Source organism: Mesoplodon bidens (genome assembly GCF_964165515.1).
Source record: "Mesoplodon bidens genome assembly, chromosome: 8".
Lineage (NCBI taxonomy): Eukaryota > Metazoa > Chordata > Mammalia > Artiodactyla > Ziphiidae > Mesoplodon > Mesoplodon bidens.
In genome coordinates this window covers 45,372,552-45,393,423 of record NC_138165.1, presented here as the reverse complement: position 1 = coordinate 45,393,423, position 20,872 = coordinate 45,372,552, and the positions used below count along the sequence as shown (strand labels likewise).

The 20,872-nt window shown below is 38.1% G+C and overlaps 1 protein-coding gene across 1 annotated transcript in view; it reads right to left on the bottom strand.

Moving 5' to 3' along the window:
- NEB (nebulin) overlaps window positions 1-20,872 on the bottom strand; it is a 289,834-nt gene that overhangs the window by 163,186 nt on the left and 105,776 nt on the right. Inside the window, exons 35-49 of the mRNA XM_081243154.1 lie at window positions 18,859-18,966; window positions 17,371-17,682; window positions 16,592-16,798; window positions 16,002-16,106; window positions 15,583-15,690; window positions 14,378-14,689; window positions 13,028-13,234; window positions 9,830-9,934; window positions 8,310-8,417; window positions 6,536-6,847; window positions 6,202-6,408; window positions 5,706-5,810; window positions 4,601-4,708; window positions 988-1,299; window positions 584-787 (exon numbers count right to left, since the gene is read on the bottom strand). Coding sequence (XP_081099280.1) covers window positions 584-787; window positions 988-1,299; window positions 4,601-4,708; window positions 5,706-5,810; window positions 6,202-6,408; window positions 6,536-6,847; window positions 8,310-8,417; window positions 9,830-9,934; window positions 13,028-13,234; window positions 14,378-14,689; window positions 15,583-15,690; window positions 16,002-16,106; window positions 16,592-16,798; window positions 17,371-17,682; window positions 18,859-18,966 — 2,820 coding nt within the window. The remainder of the gene's footprint in view (window positions 1-583; window positions 788-987; window positions 1,300-4,600; window positions 4,709-5,705; window positions 5,811-6,201; window positions 6,409-6,535; window positions 6,848-8,309; window positions 8,418-9,829; window positions 9,935-13,027; window positions 13,235-14,377; window positions 14,690-15,582; window positions 15,691-16,001; window positions 16,107-16,591; window positions 16,799-17,370; window positions 17,683-18,858; window positions 18,967-20,872) is intronic.

Below are 20,872 nucleotides of genomic sequence, written 5' to 3'. Positions count from 1 at the left end.
TAAGAAAGATCAGAGTTTCTCAACCTCAGCACTATTGGTGTTGTATACTGGATGAGTCTTTGTTGTGAGGGAACTGTCCTGACTTCTATCCACCAGATACCAGTAGCATGCCACCCTCAAGTTATGACAAGGTCTCTGTGTGCTGCCAAATGTCCCCTGTGGGACAAAATTGTCCCTGGTTGGGAACCACCAGATAAATAGATAACTATATACTCTTTATGACATTTCCACTGTGCCTGTGTAAGGTACTCAGAATATCTCCCTCTCATATACTCTATCCCAACAAAATCTGGGTCTTTAATGCACTCAAGTTTCAAAGAAAAAAAATACATTCAATAGTTTTTTCTTTATGATTTGGATAAATAAATAAAGCAAGATTTGGGTGACAAAATTTATACTAACCCATTTTTACATGATCCAGTGTAGGGTAACTGATAATTCAAATGAAGTAACCAAATAAAAAAACATTATGCTGTGTGATGCAATGCTATGCTGTTCTACTAATTTATTAAGCAAATACTATTGAGCACCTACCAGATATCAGGCACTATAATTTCTTTTATTTATTTCTGAAGTTACTCACATCACTCCTATTTTTGGCATTTGTCTTTGCCAGAACTATGTCCATGGCATCAGGAATGCTGGTGAACTTGTTTCTGTCTGGAGGCTGGCGATATTTCTTCTCACTGATGATGTTTGAAGCCCGTTTGTTCTTTTCTGCCTCCAAAGAACCCAGGGGACTCCATCCTATGCCTCTCAGCCACTCAAGGTCAGACTTATACAAATTCTGTGAAAATACAAAGCAAGCCATCAAAATTCCAACCTCATCTGGACCCTTGACTCAAGTGATTCTATGCATTACAAACAGATGCATTTTAGATATTCAGTAATAACTTATCTATCTAGTTTCACTCTGTCTACGATTAAATGGCTACTCATATGAGATATGAAGTACTACATAAACTATGAGACTTAGTAGAAACTGACCTCACTCTGTAGTTCATAAACCTTTTTAGCTTGAACAACGTCATTCTGGTCAGGCAGACATGTCCACTGGTGCAGGTAGTTCTTGTAGTCTATGTCACTGACCAAGGCCTGGCATTTTTTGGCCAGCACCACTCCAAGCATGTCCACTGGGCTGCTGAACTTGGTTTTCCACTTCTCAAAGTCCTTCTTGTATTCCCTTTCACTCTGCATTTTGGCTACATTCATGGACAACACAAGCTTTGGATCATCTTGCAGACTCCGGAATCCAATATGGTGGCCGACTTGCTTGCGGTAGCCTTGTTTATATTTAAACTGAAATCAGAGGAAACAGTTCTCTTATTAACATAAACACAGGGCAAGTTAAACTCAGTTTGCTTTGTTTGCATGTTTGTTTTCCAAAACTGAGAATTTCATTTAACTTAACAAGAAATGTAAAAACTTAAGTGGAAGCTTCCAAAAAAACATAATGTAGCTGAGTATCAGGACAGGTTATGATGAGAAATTAAATTCAACTAGAGGTAGAAATATATATTGGGATGTGCTAGACATTGTGTATGCTGACTCTACGGTAGCATTTGATAAAGCTCTTGTGATATCTTTATGGGAATGATGGAAAAGTATGGCTGAATGGCAAAAAAAAAAAAAATGGGGGAGATTCAGGACTTGATGAACAGGCCTAATAGTGTAGATTAATTTATTAAGCAGCAGGGTTTTTGAGTGGTTTGCCATATAATTATGTCACATAAACTTGGCCTGTTTGGGATCCATATCTTCATGCACATAAAAACAGCTAAACACATTAAATTAGAAACAAAATTCCACAAGATCTCAACATATTGCCAAGATAGGTCAAACGAACTACATAAATGTAAGAAATTAATAGTGAAATCTAGTATTTAGATTCAATTGGGAAAAACTGCATTACTGTTGGATGACAATGACAAGAGGGATCATAATGAGAGGAATAATAGCATTTACTTGATACCAGATGCTGAACATACATTACACTTCACAGAAGTAGGTTCTACTCTCTCTTGACACCCAGCTTCATGGTTATGTCTACTAAAAATACTCAAGAGTCTATGTGGATTATAAGCTCAATGTGGGCAATCTGACAAAGTTGCTTTTAAAAAAGTAGATTTTTGTAAGAGATTCTGTAGGGGTACAGATAAAGGCAAATCAGAAGCTCATTTGCTTGGCCTGACCTGAAACAGGAAAACAACACCGAGTTTTGAGGCACTCTATTTTGAGAGGGATTTGAAAAAATAGAATAAATCACAAGTGGAATGATCAGAGGATTGAAGGACCTATAAAGCTAAAACCAAAGGAGAATAAGTAAGAAACTTGAAATGTTTGAAGGGGTATCAGGTGAAAGAGGAAATATGCTACTTTTGTGGTGTTCTAAAACACAGACCTAGGGTTGATCAGTAACATGTTCGAAATAAGGAAATAGATAACGTCAATTAGAGATGATCCAGCAAGGAAACAACCTGCCCTGAATGACACAAAAATTCTTATATTTGTAAGTATCCAGAGACCAGTGGAATGGAGAGAAGGTAGGATGCTGAGTGGGAGATTAGATTAAATAACCTTTAAGTTATCTTCTAACTCTAAATTCTATGATTCTAACTTATTAAATTGAATACTCATAAAAAATAGCTCTACTCTCCTTAGATCGTATAGATACAAGAACCATTTGAAACTGAGAGGAGATACAATCTCTACAATGGTGCGAAATTCATTTATAGGTAATTTAACTTTAGGGTAAGATTCCAAAAGTTTCTAACAGATTTACGTGAAAAGAAATTAGGTACTATCAAATATTGTGTTGTTAGGAAAGTATTGACACAATTTAGTTTCCTAAACTATCTTTACCTCATGGGGAGCACTAACATTAAATGAAAATGATTTTACTTTCTGGGGACCGTTCAAGCATCACTACTGCTTTAGGTTCATTACCACATCTATTCATTTTAATGAAGTATTGACCTGCAAGCCAGAGGGTGGGTAATAACACGTCATCTAATTAATTCTCAACACTTCTAATTAACTGAATTAGAGAGAAACTTCCCTTATATTCTTAGAATTTATTGTCAGATTCTGTCTTTATTTTTTTTTAACTTTTTAATATTGGAGTATACCTCATTAAGAATGTTGTGGTAGTTTCAGGTGCACAGCAAAGTGACTCATCCATACATAAACATGTATCCATTCTTGCCCAGACTGCCCTCCCATCCAGGCTACCACATAACATTAAGCAGAGTTCCCTGTGCTAAACAGTAAGTCCTTGTTGGTTATCCATTTTAAAAATAGCAGTCTGTACATGTCAATCCCAAACTCCCTAACTATCCCTTGCTTCCCCGCTTCCCCCCAGTAACCATAAGTTCATTCTCTAAGTCTGTGAGTCCGTTTCTGTTTTGTAAATACGTTCATTTGTATCATTTTTTAGATTCTGCATATAAGTGATATCATACGATATTTCTCCTTCTCTGTTTGACTTAACTTCACTCAGTATGACAAGCTCTAGGTCTTTGCTGCAAATGGCAGTATTTCATTCTTTTTTATGACTAATATTCCATTGCATATATGTACCACATCTTCTTTATGTCAGATTCTGCCTTTAGACATGCTTTCTCTCCAAACCAAATCCTTGTTTTGCTTTGTTTCAAAGATTTTGATTAAGAGGTTGTGCTTCCCTATGAAATTCTGGTAATTTATTCTCTATAACCAAAGTTCTCTGAGTTTTTGGTGCTTAGTTTTTGGGGTTAACAAAATTATATGTTTTAGTGTTTGCAGAATATCTAAGTTGAATACTTATAAAACTTTAATTGATCAATAGGAACTATATCCAGTTTATTTATCAAATTTACTACCCTTTCCAATCATAAATAGAAGTTGCCTTGGGAATTCCCTGGCTGTCCAGTGGTTAGGACTCAGCGCTGTCACTGCCATAGCCTGGGGTTTAATGCCTGGTCGGGGAACTAAGATCCCACAAACTGTGTGCGGCCAAAAAAAAAAAGAAGTTGCCTTGGAGAGCGAATATCCTTGTTTTATGAACTTTCGACAAGATATCCAGGGGAAAGTTAAGTCCTCTGGATCTTAAACCTAAATTCCTGCCACTTTCTGTATTTTCTATACCCTGAGCCACTTTATTATAATTATGTAAATGCAAGGATGGACTAAATAGAAAGAATTGGAAGCTAATTTTAAATATGTGCAAAGAAAAATCTATTAACATTAGGTTGTTGAGGTTATTTATTATCTGGCTCTTTGAATTTGTCTAAAATCAACAAATAGAAGCCAGGAAAATTATTTGCAGGCAAGCAAGGGAAAACGGAAATCTCTGGTTCTTTTGTAATGTCTAGAAACATCATGTCTTAGTGTAACGCATCTTGTAGGTCCTCTGGCTCAGTCTCTGTCCAGGCAGCCCCTTTTTTGATATTCGATCAGTGAGAAACAAGAGTGAATTTGGGGTAAGTGAAGAGGGTAGGAGAAGGTGAAGGGAACGGCATTACATTTTGAAAGGTAGGGCCTATCTGTGAAAATCATTACCAGCATTAAGGTACTGGATTCAGATAACAGTATATCCTCATAGAAGTCAAACAATACTTACATCACTAGCAATGTCTCTTGAAGCTTTGGCCAATTGTACAGAAATTGCATCAACTGGGAGATCATAGCCTTTCTTCAAAGCTTCTTCCCATCCAAGTTTATAGAGTTTCTGAAAATTAAAGAAATTATTTAGCATTATTCGGTGTATATTAAAACCCAAACAGATTACTGAACAAAAGTGTACCTAAAGAGTAGACATCAGATTTTAACATCATCTATCTTATCTCTAAAGATATGGATAAAAACAAAGCAAGCTGTTTAATAGAGCAATGACTTAGCATCACATGATCTGGCTTCTTTTTTTTTTTTTTTTTTTTTTGCCTCTGAGACTCACTCCCCACCCCCTTGGTAGTGCAGTTGATCATGTCCTTTTCTGTTCAGACACCATATGGTCATATCAAGTATATTAGGTAGATTCCCTTTGCAGTTAAGTACAGTTGAGGCTCACTATTTTGATTATAGATGTTAAATTGATTTTTAAAAAAAGGGTCAGGTAACATATTTTAATTATCTAAATGATAAAAGTAATAGATAATGAAATGCCTTTTGTAAAGTGCAATAAATAAGTTAATCTTTCTGAATCAAATTTATTGAATGGATGCACATGTTAAAACTGGACAATAATAAAAATAGCTGAAGGCCATCCAGTGCTTACTATGTGCCAGGCACTGTGATGAGAGCCCTTCATGGAATTTCCCATTTGGTCCTCATAGCAATTCAATGTCATAGGCACTTTTATGGTCCCAGTTTTAGGGATGAGGAAATTAAGGTTTAGACCCAATATTACACAATTCATAAATGGCAAAGCCAAAGCTCATACTAGTTCTGTTTGGTGCAATTTTTTCTTCCAACAGCTATTTATCAATTTTCTATACTGCGCCATGCACAATGAGTACTGAAATAAACAAAACAGGCACGATGTCTGCTCCATGGGATATATAATCACAGCCAAAGTGCTTGCTTTAAACCACCATAAACTGCAACATCCCTACGCTAACCAGTTTGAGTCATTCATTTCCACTGCTTCAGCATTTACATCAATTATATACCATGCCATCATTTAAAACGTTCAATTAGTTTCAAGCAAAATTTTTATGTAGCTTTACCTGACTGTAGTGTGTTTGATTTTGCTTGGCTTGTAAAATATCTGGTGTATCTGGCATCACATGAACCTTGGTTTTATCTTTGTTCCAATCAACGGTGTATAGGTACTAGAAAGTTAAAAAGCATACATTTAAAATTTAATAACTTTTTAGGACAAACAAGAAAGAAAAAATATAACAATATTTGAATGCACTCAATTTGAATTAGCTTAAGTTAATTTAGTAACTAAAGTAGTATATGATTCAGAAAAGACACCAAAAATAAACTCAGACTTAAAAAAATAATTTAAAAGAACAAATAATTCCTAACTTAATTAGAAGCGCAAGTAAAATAAAAATAAGAGGTAGGGAGCAGAAGAAAATGGTGTAGGGGAGTGCTCTGGTACTGTTTGCCACTGCATAGAAGTGGTGGGCCCAAATTAAATTTCCCAAACAAGAACCAGAGACTGCTAGCCCTGTCTGGCTGGGAGCTACAAGGAAGGATAGCTGTTCTGTCTACCTTGTTCATGGTATGCGCATTCCGCTTGGCAAGAACCATGTCCATGGAGTCATTCAGCTTCTTAAACTGGAAGTTGCTAGGGTGCTGGCGGTATTTCTGATCACTGGCATTTTCAGTTGCTTTCTTGGCCTTCTCCACTTCTAGGGAACCAGCTGGACTCCAGCCAAGCCCTTTGTACCATTCATTGTAGTCCTGCTTATATTCATTCTATAAAGAGAAGAAGCACATTCTACTTTACCTTATCAATTTAGATACAAAACTGTGGCACAGGAGCCTGTAATCTCCCTTCTCGTGCTAAGAATGCAACCATCACTCAGAAAGAAGACAGCCTTACATCACTCTGTATGTGATTCATATTCTTGGACAGCTGGATGTTCATGGAGTCTGGAAGGAGGATGTACTTGTGAATCAGGTGCTTGTAGTTGGTGTTGGTGACGTTGGCTTGGGCATCCTTGGCGGCCGTGACACTGAGCATGTCAGCAGGGGTGTGGTAGCTGGTCTTGGTTTTCTCATAGTTTTTCTTGTACTCCCGATCAGATTGCATCTTGGCCACTTGCATGGAGTGGACTAATTTGGGATCATCCTCAAGACTGCGGAAACCAACCATCTTCCCCCTCTCCTTTTCATAATTGTGTTTGTATTTATACTGTGAAGAAAAATTTAAATATTTATTCAGAGCTATTCCCTTGACCAGAAATCATTCTAGTGTTAATATTCTGTATTTCATAAAAAGGGATACTTTTATAGAATTCTACAGTTCACAAAACACTTTTTTCACATTTATTTGTGTAAGTTGATCATCACAACTATACCTTGTGAGGTAGACAGCAAAGTTATTGTTACTGCCCCCATTTTAGAGAACAGTAAGCTGAGGCCAGAGGGGTGAGTGACTTCCTAAAGTCATTAAAGCTTAGAACATGGATCTTGTGATGATACACCACCCAGACTTTTACACATACACTGTTGTTAAAGAACATTTAGTAGGTAATAAGTGTACAGCAAATGAGAGAAAAAAAGCAGAATGTTTTAAGCAGTTTAATGTTGCCCTGAAAAATCATCCAGCCACAGTCTTTCACTGATGAGAAGAGGCTTAATTATGAGATACACAGTATAATTTTAGGGTAGCTTTATATTTGTGGAGCTTTTTTTCTTTTAAGACTCTCTACTCTGGTATAATGGGGAAGAAATTTTACTATTTATCACCAAGTTCCCTCTTTCAGGGGGAGATCCTGATGCATGGAAAACTCCTTATTCTGCCTATCTCTTGTGGGTTCAGGTGTACAACTTAGGGGTTAGGAGCTGGGAGAGCCAAATGACTCCAGCACAATAGAGGGAGAAGTTTGGAGTCCTCAGGACAATGTAGGAGTGGGATAGGGATGGGTAGGTAGGAAAAATGAAGAGCAGAGATGGAAGAGGAAAGAGAAAGTAGACCTGGGGGATGGCTAAGGAACGAGTACTCTGAATGTTCTCCTCTCATTACCCCCAAATTATTAAATGTTCACTGTGAGTGGATTTCTTGTGGAAACAACCAAATGAAAGAATTGAGTTTCATAAAGGTGATGTGTTATGGCAATGGTGTGTTGGCACACCAGCTCTCTGGGGGAAAAAAGCCCTAATTTGTGGTGTTTGCCAATTTCTGTGGTGTAAGTACTCCCATTACGGTTGATACCAAGCTACCAATAGTTTAACAACTGGTTTGCAAAATTCATGATTATTTAATAATCAGCTATCATGAGCACAAAAGATCAGGACCCCCAGCACACCACTTCCTGGGACATCCTGTTGGGAAGACAGAGCCTAAGAGGCAGGAGGCAAGAACAACACAAGTCTTAAGAAAATTTAGTGAAGGGCTTTGGATTTCTACCGGCCATAGCCTTGGTGATGGAGTACAAAGGTGGTCATAATGTGGCTGGCATTCTGTTTTTTCAGAATACCAGAGAAAACACAAGAGCAAGGCTAAGAAGCATTTACAGAACAGAATGGGACTATTGTTAGCAGGCATGCTTTCTTTCTCATATTTTATTCACTCAGTGTTTCTAAAACTCAGCCCTTATTATTTTGGTAGATTAGAAACTCCCAGTCAGGTGACCGCTTTCCTTCAGACTTACATCGCTTGCAATATCTCTTGAGGCTTTGGCAGCTTTGATAGGAATGGCATCAGTTCTGAGATCATACCCTTTCTTTTTAGACTCTTCCAAAGAAAGTTTGTAGAGTTTCTGGAAAGAGAGGCAAAGGAAATAGTTTTCTTCTAAATAGGAAAGTCTGGGTTTATTTTAAAAGAGTAAAATGGCACTGCAGCATCTTTTTTTTTTTTTTAATCTTTCAGCAGAATGCTTCATTTGTGGTTCAAGGGCTAAATGCTCTCACAAATAACATAACTGTGTTTGAAAACAAAATCTATTACAAATTAAAACATCTTCAAAAAACCACCAGAAAAAGTAAGAGCTACTGGTCTCTATTAGGTTGTAAATATGCTTTTTAAAAATGTGAAAGCCCAGTAGATTCTTACTGATGCATTTTGTCAAATAAGAGTCAAGAGTAGAATACAAAATAACCATGTTTTTACATCAAAAGACTTCACTGTTTTGCAATTGACACTTTTATGTATATAATTGTGTGGATACTACAATCCAAAAAGAAGTCAACAATTCCAAATCCCTGTGTAATTCAAACAAACAAAGGAAAAAAACTGGTAGGGGGACTTCCCTGATGGTCCAGTGGTAAAGAATCCACCTTCCAATGCAGGGGACCCAGGTTCGATCCCTGGTCAGGGAACTAAGATCCCACATGCCGCCGGGCAACTAAGCCCGCATGCCACAACTACTGAGCCCGTGCACCTCAACTAGAGAGCCTGCGAGCGGCAAAAATACAGAGCCCACGTGCTCTGGAACCCATGTGCCACAGCTACAAAGCCCACCTGCCCTGGAGCCTGCATGCCACAACTAGAGAAGAGAAAACTGCATGCCACAACCAGAGAGAAGCCCGTGTGTTGCAACGAAGATCCTGCACGCCTCAATGAAGATCCCGCGTGCTGCAACTAAGACACGATGCAGCATTTATTATAAATAAATAAATAATAAATAAATCTTTATTAAAAAACACTGGTAGGATTTGAGGTTTCCTGGCAACTGGTTAGGATGAGAAAGGAAGTGAAATAAAACACCTATGCAGTTTCTAACAGTAAGTGTTGCACATTCCTTACGGGGCTTGACCTAAATTCTTCAAAATGTTATTCTTCCCTTTCCATTTAACTTTTCCCAAGACTGCCTCTTTAGAATCATTTCAAAAGCTTGGTAGAGGGACTCTTTACGAAAGTCCTGGGATTCACTCTTTCTTTATCTCTTATCCTGGGCTCTAAACCATTCTCTTTACTTCTCTTAGTTTGATAAGAAGTACCTACTCCTAGAACAAAATCCAACTGCCCTTCGAATTCCTAACTGCTGTTCCATCAACAGGCCTACTCCTACTCTTAGCAAAGCAAGATTAGAAAGAGAAAGATTCTCATTTGTGGGTTCCCACTCATTGTCAAAACAGTCATTCTCAAAATCGAGCCATTAATTAGTTAATTTGTTTTTATTGGTTCAAATAGGTAGGAAAGAAAGATGACAACTGGAGGAATTATACTCACATCACTCATATTAATTGCATGTGCCTTTGCCAGAGTAATCTGGGGGATATCAGACATGATGTGGACTTTGGTCTTGTCAGCCTCCCATGCTTGTTTGTAGAGGTGCTGGAAAGAAAAAAAGAAAAGAAAAATGGAAGGAAGGAAGGAAGGAAAAAAGAAAGAAAGAAAAGAGAAGAAAAAACCAGTGGAAGTTAGTATTTAAAAATTTTAAAGGAAGTCACTTAGTACATATATATTATTGTACACAAATATCAATATTTTATGTATTTTTATTAGCTGGCTCTTATTTTTTAAAAATTTAAAGGAAAAAGGTGCTCATTCAAACAAGACAGTGGAGAGGATGTAAGATGGAAAGTAAAATGTCCTGCCTTCCTATTTTACAGCCTGGATATAGCATCTCCATCCTAAAATTTTCTATGCATATTAAAGTCCACATATAGTCCTTTTTTTTTAATATAAATGAGGTTATATAAAACATGTTTTACATCTTGCTTTTTTACTTAATATTATAGGTTAGACATCTTTCAGCCCTCTTAATAATTTACTTCATTCATTTAAAGAGCTGTGCAGTATTCCATGAAGAGGTGTAACCCAATTGATTTAACCAGTTCTCCATTGATAGACATTTAATTTGTTGTTTCTAGTTTTTTCTACTATAAGCAATGATGCCATGATCTTTGTGGTGGGCCTGGAGATGTACAACCCAGATACTCACTCAAGGAAGGACTGGTTGCACAAACTATTGGCAGACAGCCTCCAAACTGGCACTTGCTTGAAGGTTTTGTTGCCTCACTCAAGAGCACACTCTTCCCTGGTGGCCATCCAGTTACTCATCAGAGTGGTGGTACAAAGGCCTGGCCGTTCCACCCAGTTCAGGACACTTCCGGCAGGCCGTATATACTCGAGAGCCCTCTGGGGCACTGGCATAGGCTTTGTAGGGCTGGCATCACAGTCGGACCCCTCTTGCCCACCCCCTTTTTTTACATCTTTATTGGAGTATAATTGCTTTACAATGGTGTGTTAGTTTCTACTTTATAACAAAGTGAATCAGTTATACATATACATATGTTCCCATATCTCTTCCGTCTTGCATCTCCCTCCCCCCCACCCTCCCTATCCCACCCCTCTAGGTGGTCACAAAGCACCGAGCTGATCTCCGTTTTATGTGGCTGCTTCCCACTAGCTATCTATTTTACATTTGGTAGTGTATATATGTCCATGCCACTCTCTCACTTCGTCCCAGCTTACCTTTCCCCCTCCCCATATCCTCAAGTCCCCTCACTGGTACTGATCCCTGAAAAATGCCCTGTACCCCAAATTCCATCTCAGCATCTCTTTTTGGGGACCCTAACCTGCAAAAAATATTACCGTGTGTATGTATGTGCGTACATCTTTGCACATATATGAGGATTTCTGAAGGGTATTGGGCAACTGAAGTTTCAATTTTAACAAATATTAACAAAAACTGTTGATTAGAAGTTTACATTAACTCCCTTTCCAATACTGTATATCACACAACTTTTTAAATCTTTGCAAATCTTATAGGTGAAAAATGCTATCTCTTTGTTTTAGCCAGGTTTGATTAAAAAACAAACCCAAAACTTCTGCTACAGTCTTTTTCTAGATCAGGGGTCAGTAAACATAAAGAGCCAGATAGTAAATAATGTTAGGCTTTGTGGGCCACAGAATCTCTGTTATGAACTACTCAGCTCTGCTGTTGCAGTGCAAAAGCGGCCACAGATGATATGCAGATGAATAGCTGTGGCTGTGTTACTATAAAATTTTATTTACAAAAACTAATTTTCTGACTTCTGATCAAGACCAGCACGATCCAACAGAACTATGCAATGTTGAAAATGTTCTGTGTCATCTGTGTCATCAACACGACAGTCCCTAGCCACACGGGGCTATCAGTCACTTGAAATGTAGCTAATGTGAATGAAGAACAAATTATTAATATTAATTTTAATTAAGTGAGATTTGTCATCACATGTGGCTGGTGATTATAGTATTGGAAGCACAATTCTAATGGAAAGAGCAATAGTTAGTCATTAGAGTACTGGTTCTAGTCCAGACCATGTCATTGACCTGCTGTGTGTCTTTAAGGGAGGTGCCTTGCCTCTCTGGGCCACCCTTTCCTCAACTCTTCAAGGAAGGGGTTCAACCTGATGACCACCAAGATATCTCTCAATGTTAGCATTTGCTATTTCTGTGATTCTCATCTTGGCATGATTATTTTAAAATGGTAATCTTTAACACTGAAAAAATGAAAGGCTTAATTTAATATTTAAAAAGTTAATGTATGTTTGTGGTAGTTTAAATTCTAAGTCTTAAAAGGGGCACTGAGGCTTTTGCCTTGTGTCAACAAGTCCCTTTCAAAGAGGTTGGTCTTCTTGACAAAATTCTTTCTCAGAAGACTCCAGAGGATTTACTCAGAGACTTAGCGTAATACAGCTCTATCTTTCTACGTCATTTTCTGCAACCGTTTCATGTTCAGGTCCAAATTATTTTTCCCCTTTTTGGTTAATCAATAGCATTTCTAATTATGATGTACAAAATATAACCAATTGCTGTTGCAATTATTTTATTATTTGCAACTTAAAAACAGATGTCCAAGGTTGATGTACTTGTTGGTCCTGAAATCAAATTATGGCTAATTATGTCAAACTACAGTAAGGCTTTTCTAAAGGCTGGAGTCATTAATGATCCAGAGAACTACTGGTGGAGAGCTATCGCTCTCAGCATTGCTCAGAGAAGGTCCTGGCTCAGAATGCTGCTACAGCCATGTAGTCTAGGAGTTTTCTTTTATTCCATCAAAAGAGCAAGGAAGCAGGGGTGCGCTGCAACACCCAGCTGTTGTCAGCCCTACAGTCTACTGATTCAGCATAATGAGCTTCTACTAACTTCGCCTTAGACAAATGGGACTCATTTTCAAGATCTGCATTGAAAGAAAAGAGTCCATACTTAATTTGTTATGTCTATTAGGTAGGGTGGTTCATTGAGCATTTGGAGAGGGCACTTATTAGGACTAATTTCTATCTTTTTTGTTTGTTTTTTTAACTACAAGACCCTTTTTCAAGGTAGAGGAAACATTAATTATGATGTTGTAAAACTGTTATCAAAACCTGTAGATTAAATGTAGGATATGCCTGGCTTATTCCTGATGCTTATGAAACACTACATTATTGAAAGACTTACTTCATTCATAATTTTTGCATTATTCTTGGCCAAAACCATGTTCACTGAGTCCATCAAGGTGGAATACTTCAAAGTGTCTGGGTGTTGGCGGTACTTCTTTTCACTGATAATCTCCATGGCTTTCTTGTTTTTCTCAACCTCTACGGAGCCCAGAGGGAGCCATCCAATGCCCTTCACGAAGTCAGCATAGTCAGCTTTGTACTGATTCTGCAAAAGAGGAAAAGTTCGAGGATGAGAAGAAACAAAATCTTCCAAGAACCATGAGCGAGTATTTAATATTCTATAAGTTCCACTTCAGTTTTCAACCAATAGTATATTCAACTTTAATTACTTTTAACCCTAAATTTTATTTTTTTTACATTTCCTTACATGAGGAATTTAAAACAAGCAGCAATATCTTTGTGATTTATTTGCTTCTCTCAATGTCTTCATAAAGAAAAAGTGCTAAGAAATACCAAATAGATCAATCTACCATGTGACTACTATCTCAAGAAAGGTGACCATGCTGGACTAACTTTCTTACAAAAATCCCCAAGTCCCCTTGGTTAATAGGAGACTTAGAGGACTCCATTTCTCTCTTTTGCTATGAGCCTTTGAGCAGCCACCATGGTTACAACTCCTTCGGGTATTCCAGAAACCTCACTGATACTTTGTGCAAATTTCGATTTTTTCCCCTCAAATCAGACATTTCCCTCTATAACTGTACCACGGTTGCTTTCATTTGGGTACTTATGTACCTCCCCAGCTATAGCTCATCTCTTATATTTCCAAAGAGAAACATAGGCTCAGCATGGCCTGCATTTGGTTCATAATTTATATTCACTTTCCCCAGCCACCAAAGGGCCTCTATAGCTCAATTCTTGGCTTTACACTCTCTGTGCATTCCTCACATTTATTCTAATAGCTTTTCAGCCATCACTTCCTTATTATTTCATCAGTAAGTAAGATAGGCAATTATAAAGCTGGAAATGAAAGCTGGTTGGGAGTGAGGGACAGTAGCTCTCAAGTTACCTGACTTTCTGTTTTACCTCTTACTCCTTAATCAGGAACTTTTTATACTTCTGACTCTCTCTGCTAGATATATTTCCTTCAACACATTCTTTCTGAAACCAAATTTCATGTGTTACTGCTGATCTAGCATCCAATAATGCTCACAACAATAATAGATAGGGTTCATCCCTTCTGTGTTAAGAAAAATAAATTCAATCTAAGGTAAAAAAATGAAACACCTCATTGGGAAATTACATATGAATTTCTTTCAGGATTTTCAAAATGTCATTACTTATGGTCTTTCATGATTTGCTTATTATCCAAAGTAAATGTTCTGCAAATGTTGTGGCTGTCACGTACATCACTTTGAATCTGCATCATGTTTTTGGCCAATACAAAGCTCATGGCATCAGGAAGTATGTTGTAGGTATGGATCACGTTCCTGTAGTCAGTGTTGGTGGCCACTTCCTGAGACTTCTTGGCTGCCACCATGCTGAGCATGTCTGCCGGGGTGTGGAAGGATGTCTTGGATTTCTCGTACGCCTTCTTGTACTCCCGGTCTGACTGCATCTTGGCCACTTGCATGAAGTGCACCAACTTGGGGTCGTCCTCTAGGCTCCGGAAGCCAATTTGTTTCCCTTTGGCTTGTTCATAGGCTTGCCTGTACTTGTACTGTGGATGGAAAAGAAACATGGTGATGAAGATAGTGAAAGAAAGAGAACAAAATATAATTCACTACGTGCCATTAGCTTTGTCATAGGTGTAGGGTTTTAGAGCTACTCTAAACTTACAAAGGAAGGAGTTGTTGGTGGGGTGGGGGGACTGGGAGCAAAATTTATTTTATTTTATTTTATTTTTTGTGGTATGCGGGCCTCTCACTGTTGTGGCCTCTCCCGTTGTGGAGCACAGGCTCCGGACGCGCAGGCTCAGCGGCCATGGCTCACGGGCCCAGCCACTCCGCGGCATGTGGGATCCTCCCAGACGGGGGCACAAACCCGTGTCCCCTGCATCAGCAGGCGGACCCTCAACCACTGCGCCACCAGGGAAGCCCTAGGAGCAAAATATTTTTACTTCAAATTTCTTGACAGACTTGAGTCCATGAGGGAAAAAATATCATCTCAGAGTTAATCAAAGTGATGTGTAAATAAGTTGTTTTAGGGTTTTTTAGAAAGCAGCTTTTCCCACTCTGCTGTGTAACTAGCGGAAAAGGCTGCAGGCACCACTTTTCATGGTGCACCTCTACATTCAGGAAAGAGCTTGGTAATGGATCTTCTGGGTAAAGTGCATAGATCACATCCCTATGTTTGCTAGGAATTGCCCATAAACAACTTAAGCACTCTAAAAGTAACTTATTTTAATAAGACCCTGTCACTTTTTACATTGAATGATGAACAAATAATTAGAGCATCCTTGGACTGGGTGAAGGGAGGTGTCTTGTGTGTTACATGGGACAGTGGTCCCACCAACACTGGACAGAGCTGATTACAGCTCCTGCATACACATGAGCTTGGCTCATTTGCTCTTTTTCTCGTTTAGACTAAATAAGCATCAGTGGAAGCACTTACATCACTGGCAATGTCTCTGGAGGCTCTTGCAGCCTTTATTGGGATGGCATCAGGCCTCAGGTCATATCCTTTCTTCTTTTCTTCTTCCCAGCCAGCTTTGTACAGTTTCTAAATGATGAAGCAGAAAAACACCAGCATCTTGTTAGTCGTGTTAGAATGGGGACCCTAATTTTATTTTTTATTTATTTTTTTTTTAATTTTTTAATTAGTTTCTGCTTTATAACAAAGTGAATCAGTCATACATATACATCTGTTCCCACATCCCTTCCCTCATGCATCTCCCTCCCTGGGACCCTAATTTTAAAGTGGTTGTCATGTGGAAGACAGATATTCCACAACTATTAGTTCCCTTCAAACTCTTCCCTCCCCCTGCCACCCCCCGCTCCTTGCATCTTTGTTGTTGTTGTTAATCTACTCACATCACTCATGGTGATTTGGTTGACTCTGGAGAGTAAAATGCCTGGAGTATCAGGCATGACATGAACGGTGGTCTTGTCTTTGTTCCATTTTTCAGTGTAGAGCCTCTACAACAAGAAAGGCAGGCACATGACTGTACAGCAGGACAAATCTGCAATGTGCTATCAAGAGGAAGAGACTCACATCTCCATGGTAGAAGAGGTTAAATCTGATATTGGAAAATGAATGAAATAGCAAGAAGATGGGCTGATGAGACTGGACACATGATTTTAAAAATCATCAAACAAGGGATGTACTCTTCCACCTCTTCCACTGAAACAACAAAGGCTATCGTGCTCCAACCACACATTACATAGAGTTTTGTGGTTCTAGCACACAGTCAGCATGAGGTTGACAGACAGCCTGGGGTTGGTATAAGTGGGAGCTCTCTAGACACGATGACGGTTATAGACTGCCCCCTTCTACCACCACCGCCATGACCACGACCATCAGAAAGATGAAAACGCTGATGAAGGTCAAAGTGGCACTGCTTGGTTCAATGGTCTGAGCACTGCAGGGGTTCTGAGGCTGAGGCCAGCAGGTGAGTTCTTACCTTGTTCATAATCAGTTTGTTACTTTTGTTTAGTGCTTGTTCCACTGTGTCCATGGCGTATGTGAACGTTAGCTTCTCAGGGTGCTGGCGGTACTTCTTCTCGCTAAGAATGTCTCCTGCTTTCTTTGCCTTCTTCACCTCCAGTGAATCTATGGGCACCCAGCCGATCCCTTTCATCCAATTGGTGAAGTCGGATTTGTACAGGTTCTTCACAACGAAAAAGGAAATTCTCATTTCAGAAAGAGTCAGGGCTTGGGTTTCTTTGACCAGATGATTTGCTCATTTTCAAAAAGAGGAAAAAAACAAAAAAGGGTGGAGGGACTGGGAGAATAACCTGCTTTTTATTCCCTACCATCCTTCAGAAAAAAATTAATTATAAAGTGATTGTATTCACAGTGGTTTTGAACAGAAAATCCTGACCCAATAATTCCTTTAAAAATTTAACTTTCTTGGGGGGAATGTTAACAGAATTTTACACTGGATGGGATATTATATAGCACCCATTTGAACCTGTTAGTCTTTCACAGAATACAACACATATTGGGTCTAATTTCCAAAGTTAAAGTATATATATATACATAATAACTAAAGAAAACTATATATATAGTTCAAATGAGTGAAATTCTAAAACTCCAAATTCTGGAGAGGATTCCTAATTACAGTGAGTCCAACCAGGTTTAGGATGGAGTAAATGGAATTGCCGATTTCTAGTTCTTCTTAGCCATCAGCTAGAAATGGATAACTAATTTTATTCTGACAATCTGATGACTGCTACATACATCACTTTGAATCTGCATCGCGTTCCTGGAATGCTCCACGTTCAAGGCATCAGGCAGCAGGGTGTACTGGTGGAAGGGTTGTCTGTAGTTGGCGTTGGTGGCTACCTCCTGAGATTTCTTGGCTGCTGTCACACTGAACATATCCAAGGGGGTGTGATACTTGGTCTTGCTGGCTTCATAGCCCTTTTTGTACTCACGATCTGACTGTATTTTGGCTACATTCATGTAGTGAACCAGTTTAGGATCATCCTGAAGACTGAGAAATCCAATTTGTTTGCCTTTGGCTTTCTCGTAGGCCTCCTTATATTTGAACTACATGAAAAAGAAGGGCAGACAGAAGTTTGATAGGGTAGATTGTATGAAATATTAAAGTGTTAAATTGAATTTATACCACAAATTAAGCAATAGCCAAATTCAGTCTGAATCTAGGTAACACCTAAGTTTTTTAGTATTTTTAAGTAAACAACTAGCAAAATATTTCCAATGGATGGTCTTGAGATCTGCTCTGGGGATAATTAAGAATGGAATAAATTGTAGTTTATATCTAGATTATTCATAAGTGGATTCTTTGAATACGATCAAAGGTTCCTGAAAAGTTTATTAAGGATTTTTGGTGTATATAGTTTTTATTATCTGTTTCTATGATTAATTTGCATCACCTTATAAAGTATTTGCATAATCCTGAGTAAATTGCAGCAAAGACATTATAAAAATTAGTATATTGGACTCCAAATGAATGAGTTTCTACTCTATCAAGGTATATCAATTCCTATAGAAAATATAACTTATAAAAAGTAATTAATTAAGTAAGTAAATAAGTAAGTAGGTAACTGAAATGCTGTCATTTAATACATAATTCTTCCTGGTTTTCCATATTTCACCAGATTTTTTTCTTTATGGAAATTATATTATAAAAAAATTGTATTCTTCTAAAATACTGGGAGAATTTTTTGATTTAGTAATATTTTAGTATATCAAGGCTTTTTTCTTAACAAAATCCAAATAAAAAGCAGTTTTCGGGCTTCCCTGGTGGCGCAGTGGTTGAGAGTCTGCCTGACGATGCAGGGGACACGGGTTCGTGCCCTGGTCCGGGAAGATCCCACATGCCGCGGAGCGGCTGGGCCCGTGAGCCATGGCCATTGGGCCTGCGCATCCGGAGCCTGTGCTCCACAACGGGAGAGGCCACAACAGTGAGAGGCCCGCGTACCGCAAAAAAAAAAAAAAAAAAAAAGCAGTTTTCAAGTTCATAATAATAATATTAATGAGAATTCCATGTATTTGACAGTTAAAAATATTATCTTCTTTGTAACAACTTACTGAGTTTTTAAATATTTTTAAGATAAAAAAATCACTGGTTCCTAAGATATTAGGAATTATTTTTATACTACAATTTTTTATTTGCTTCCTAATATAGCTCATATAACCTCATACACCATGTAAATATTTTTTAAATATAAAGAGAGTTTACTACTTGCAAATTAGACTTACATCGCTAGCAATATTCCTTGAACTTTTTGCAGCAACAATTGGAATGGCATCTGGTCTCAAATCATAGCCCTTAGCAAGGGTTTTCTTCCAATCTGCTTTATACTTAGCCTTGAAAAAAGGAAAGATTATTTTATTATCTGACATAATTAAAAGAGGAATGAAACAGGAAACCAAAATCTTTCTTATAAAACATGTCATAATATATCCCTTTCTATTAAAAGAATCCAGAGTTAGGGCTCTTAGTTCATCTTTTAGAAATTATTCTTTAAAAAAAAAAAATCCGTAAACTATATACACAGTATGATATCAACTGCTGTAAAAAATGTATGTGTGTGCATTAAAAAAAGCAATGGAAAGGTATTGCTTTGAATGTGGGATAACAGAAGATTTTAATTTTTTCATAATTTTCTATATTTTCCAATTTTTCTATAATAAGCATGTAATGCTTTTATTTTCTTGTATTTTTTATAATGAAACATTTTAAACTTACAGAAAGATGTGGATAGTAAAATTAAAAGTTCATATGTAGTACCACCCAGCTTTAATTAATATTAATGTTTAAATATTACTTATAAAAGCAGGAAAAAGTTTTAAATAAACCAAAAGCATAGAAATGAGTACTTTAAAAATGTTTATTTGAGCAGCCACAGAGCACAGGGAGATCAGCTCGGTGCTTTGTGACCGCCTGGAGGGGTGGGATGGGGAGGGTGGGAGGGAGGGAGATGCATGAGGGAAGGGATGTGGGAACAGATGTATATGTATGACTGATTCACTTTGTTATAAAGCAGAAACTAATTAAAAAAATAAATAAATAAACTTAAAAAAAAAAAAAATGTTTATTTGAGCAGCCACAGAGCACAGGGAGATCAGCTCGGTGCTTTGTGACCGCCTGGAGGGGTGGGATGGGGAGGGTGGGAGGGAGGGAGATGCATGAGGGAAGGGATGTGGGAACAGATGTATATGTATGACTGATTCACTTTGTTATAAAGCAGAAACTAATTAAAAAAATTAAAAAAAAATGTTTATTTGGAGATAAAAGAGAGCCTAAAATGTTAGGAAGAATGACTAAATCATCTTTTAAGAAATGAACAACTTTATCCAGGTTGGATTATGTCTTTAAATTAGAATTTACCAATTTGCTTTAAAAGTAAAAGGAAATAATTCATAATAGTAAATTTAAACATCGCCACCAATTAGACAGAGATGCTAGTCACATACAAAGAAGAGTTTCTAAAGAAAATCACAGTAAACTTGTTTAGAAGTTCAGAAGTTTAACAAATAACTGAAACAAAAGTTATAGAAATAGCAATACTTATCCTTACTACAGACTGTGCATTCCTGTATTCTCCAATCCTCTCTGTCCTATTTTGTTTTACTTTTTAAAAAATGGAACACAACCTACTAGATTGATTTTATAACCCACTAATGAGTCAGAGCTCACAGTTGGGAAAAGTCTGCATTAAGTGAAATGTATGGTAGGCTCTAGTCTCATATTCTATGATAAGGATCCAATCTGGAGACTGTTGGTTCGCAAACTGGTCCCCGTACATGGAGGGCAAGGAGAGACTGAAAAAACAGGCTGACCACTCCAGCTTGGTAGGCGGCAGGTTTAATAAACAAGGGAACTTACATTCGAGGATTGTCTTGGGCAGCCACAAGACAAGTAGATCTTCACCCCCGCCTGCCAGAACCTTACAAGTTTATTTAGGCCTCAAGTGGATTCAGTGCAAGTGGTCTCAACAACACATTGGTCTCTCAAGGCTGTGTCCTTGAAAATGGCTCCCACTGTGGGAACAGTGGGCAGAACTTACATTCCAAGGACAGGAGGGGGTGAGGAGCCTCCAATTGCCCAGGTCCAGCTCAAGGTTCACCTGGCAATCACGTCCTCTCAATGACCTCCTCCATCAAAGACTCAAAGGGTCCACACTCAGTTTGCTCCCCCTAAAATTCCAGTGCTAGAGTTATATAGAACTGGAAAGGAGAGGCCCATGTAAGCAATACTAGACGGGCACCA